Source organism: Lathyrus oleraceus, chromosome 3 (assembly GCF_024323335.1).
Source record: "Lathyrus oleraceus cultivar Zhongwan6 chromosome 3, CAAS_Psat_ZW6_1.0, whole genome shotgun sequence".
NCBI classification, from domain to species: Eukaryota; Viridiplantae; Streptophyta; class Magnoliopsida; order Fabales; family Fabaceae; genus Lathyrus; species Lathyrus oleraceus.
Genome location: NC_066581.1, coordinates 93,378,106 through 93,381,168, shown reverse-complemented (window position 1 = coordinate 93,381,168; position 3,063 = coordinate 93,378,106). Strand labels below are relative to the sequence as shown.

Sequence of the window (3,063 nt, the reverse complement as noted above, 5' to 3'; positions counted from 1 at the left end):
ACATCCATATTATTACTACATTGGCAAAATAGTACACTTATTATTTTCCCGATCAAGTTTTTGGCGTTGTTATCGGGGATTGCCAAATATAAAGTTTAAATTATTTCAATTGAAATTTTATTGCTCTGCAACTAAAATTTATTTTATGTTATTTTAATAATTTATTTAAATTAATATCAACTAATTTGTGTCTGATATTTGTATGTGAGGCAAGGTCTCGACTGATTTTCCTTTTGACGCAGAAATCGAAAGAACTTTGCGGGCAAGACTCAGACAAGCTCGATTGGCAAGACTGGAATCAGACAAAGAACAACCTTCCATTCATTCAGGTTCAGGTTCAGGTTCAGAAAGAGAGATCGAAACAATGGCGGATAATCCACCGCCACCAGAAAGACTGTTGGGTGACTACGGAGGTGCAAATGCACCAACCGGAAGATTAACAATTGTCAACCAACCAGTGAACGTGGCTAATTTCCAGTTACATCCTAGTACTATTAATCAGCTTGAAAGGAAGCATTTCACTAGAAAAGTAAATGAAGATGCAAACAAGCATTTGCATAGGTTTCTGACCATGAGCAACACTCTAAAAATTGATGGTCACACCGAAGAAGCTAAGAAATTGAGAATGTTCCTGTTCACCTTAGTGGAAGAAGCCGAAGAATGGTTCTATTATCTACCTGCCGGTAGCATCACATCTTGGGAAGAGATGGAAAAAGCCTTCCTGAATGAGTATTTTACAGCGTCGGTTTTTCTGCGAAAGAGGTATGAAATTCTGAATTTTAAGCAGAAGGACGGGGAAACTTTGGGAGACGCCTACAAGAGATTCAAGAGAGTCTTGGTCGCCTGCCTAACTCATAATATGGATCTAACCGAACAAATGCAGATGTTTGTGAATGGTCTCAAAATAAAGACCAAACAGTTGATTGATACCGCAGTCGGTGGCTCTACTAATTTCTCAACAGCCACCGGTATCAAGAAGATCATTGAAGCTATTGTTATTAATGAGCACTTGGAGCTGTACGATAGATGTCAAAGTAAACCAGAAGGGGTTATCGATTTAAAGCTAGAAACCAATAAAATCTGTATCGAAGATACTATAGCTGTGGAAGTTGAGAAGAAGCTGAAGGCGATGAATATAGGCACCCAACGGGTGGCACAGGTCCAACCGGCTCCTACTGTCTGTTGTGAAATTTGTAATAGTTCGCACCAAATGGTGTATTGTTTTGCAACTCCTCGACAAGTGGAGGAAATCAAATTTTTAAAGCAGAATAATCCTTATTCCAACACGTATAATCCGGGTTGGAAGAATCATCCCAACTTCTCATGGAAAGACCAGAAAGGGAACGCTCCTCAACACGGTCAATACCAAACTCAATATCAACAACAACAACAACAACAAGCCCCTACGAAAGCTGATTGGGAGATTGTCATTGAAAGAATGGAAGCTCATAATGTTCAATTCCAAGAAGAAACCCGAAACAATCAGAAAAACACCGCAGCATCCGTAAAAAATCTTGAAGTCCAGATGGGTCAAACCGCACAGCAATTAGCCTCAAGTTCTCAAGCACAAGGTGCTCTACCTAGTGCAACTGTGACAAATCCTAGAGAGCCTAGTAATGTAAGTGTTGTGACAACAAGAAGTGGTAAATCTGATGAAGTAGTCGAGGAGATGGATGAAGAGGAAGATCAATTGATCGAAGTGGATCTTGAGATTAAAGAAAATGAAGTTGTGAGGGAAGAAGTGGTGGCATTGAAACCAGTAGTGAAAGAAATAGTCACTGAGCCTAAGCCGGTTGTTAAGATTCCTTTTCCCACCAGAAACAAGAAAAAGGGGCAACATGAGAAAAACTTTGAAAAGTTCCTAGAGTTGTTCAAGAAGCTAGAGATTAACATTCCGCTGTTGGAGGCACTTGAACAAATGCCTACTCATGCCAAGTTCATGAAGGACATCATTTCTAAGAGGAGTGCCATCGGAACCAACCCGATTATTCTAATCGAAACTTGTAGTTCTATTTTCCAGGGTATGAAGATTCTAATAAAGAAGAAAGATCGAGGAGTTGTCACTATCCCTTGTACTATTGGAGATAGGTCATTCAGTAAAGCTCTTATTGATCTAGGAGCTAGTGTGAGTCTCATGCCAGTATCCATTTACAAGAAGCTCGGTATAGGGTTTGTGCAAGATACCTGGATGACACTCCAATTCGCTGATCATTCGGTCAAGAAACCGTATGGTATTGTTGAAGATGTTCTAGTGAAAAATGACAAATTTGTATTCCTGGTGGATTTCGTAATTCTAGAAATGCCGGAAGATGAAGAGATCCCTCTCATTCTTAGGAGACCCTTTTTAGAGACGGGAAGGTGCTTGTTCAACATAGAAGAAGGGACTATGATGTTGAAGGTTTATGATGAGGAATTAAAGATCGATGTTCGAAACACCATGAAGTACAAAGATGATATTTGTACCGGTCATACTATAGAGGTTCTGGATCAGGTGATGACGTATGATAGTCCTTTGAATGCACCACAGTCATCTTTGGAAAGAGTGTTGAGTTTGTCCATTTTCGACAGTGATAAAAAAGTGGACAACGGGGAATCTGAAGTGCTAGCCTTGTTGGACGCACAACCCCCATGGAAAGGATCTTGACCACGCCGGTGGGAAGATTTACGACTACCTCAAACTAGTGAGGAGGATAAAGAGTCCAAGATGGGAACGAAGTTGAAACAACTTCCTGAGAATCTAAAATATGTCTTTCTTGATTCTAAAGGCAAATGTCCTGCTATCATAAATTTGAGCCTAAAGAATATCCAAGAAGAGAAGCTCATCCAAGTCCTAAAAAAATACAAAAATGCTATTGGATGGGCAATTGAGGATTTGAAAGGTATTATCCCTATTGTGTGCATGCATAAAATTCTCATGGAAGAAGACCACAAACCGGTTGTCCAACTACAGAGAAGACTCAACCCAGCAATGAAAGAAGTAGTTCGGAAAGAGGTGGTGAAATTGTTAGACGCAAGTCTTATATATCCTATTTCTGACAGCCCTTGGTGAGCCCGGTGCATGTT

General features: G+C 40.1%; 1 protein-coding gene across 1 annotated transcript; it reads left to right on the top strand.

Moving 5' to 3' along the window:
* Positions 1 to 364: 364 nt before the first annotated feature.
* LOC127129863 (uncharacterized) lies at positions 365 to 2,644 on the top strand. Its single transcript, XM_051058978.1, has 2 exons — positions 365 to 529; positions 911 to 2,644. The coding sequence occupies exons 1-2, from the start codon at positions 365 to 367 to the stop codon at positions 2,642 to 2,644; spliced, it is 1,899 nt and encodes a 632-aa protein (XP_050914935.1).
* Positions 2,645 to 3,063: the final 419 nt, after the last annotated feature.

What these genes read in the sequence shown, in the direction of transcription:
- LOC127129863 (XM_051058978.1), top strand. Translation starts at nt 365, where the DNA reads ATGGCGGATAATCCACCGCCACCAGAAAGACTGTTGGGTGACTACGGA. An exon ending in GGAAGCATTTCACTAGAAAA is followed by an intron (nt 530 to 910) that starts GTAAATGAAGAT and finishes CTCAAAATAAAG; the next exon opens with ACCAAACAGTTGATTGATAC.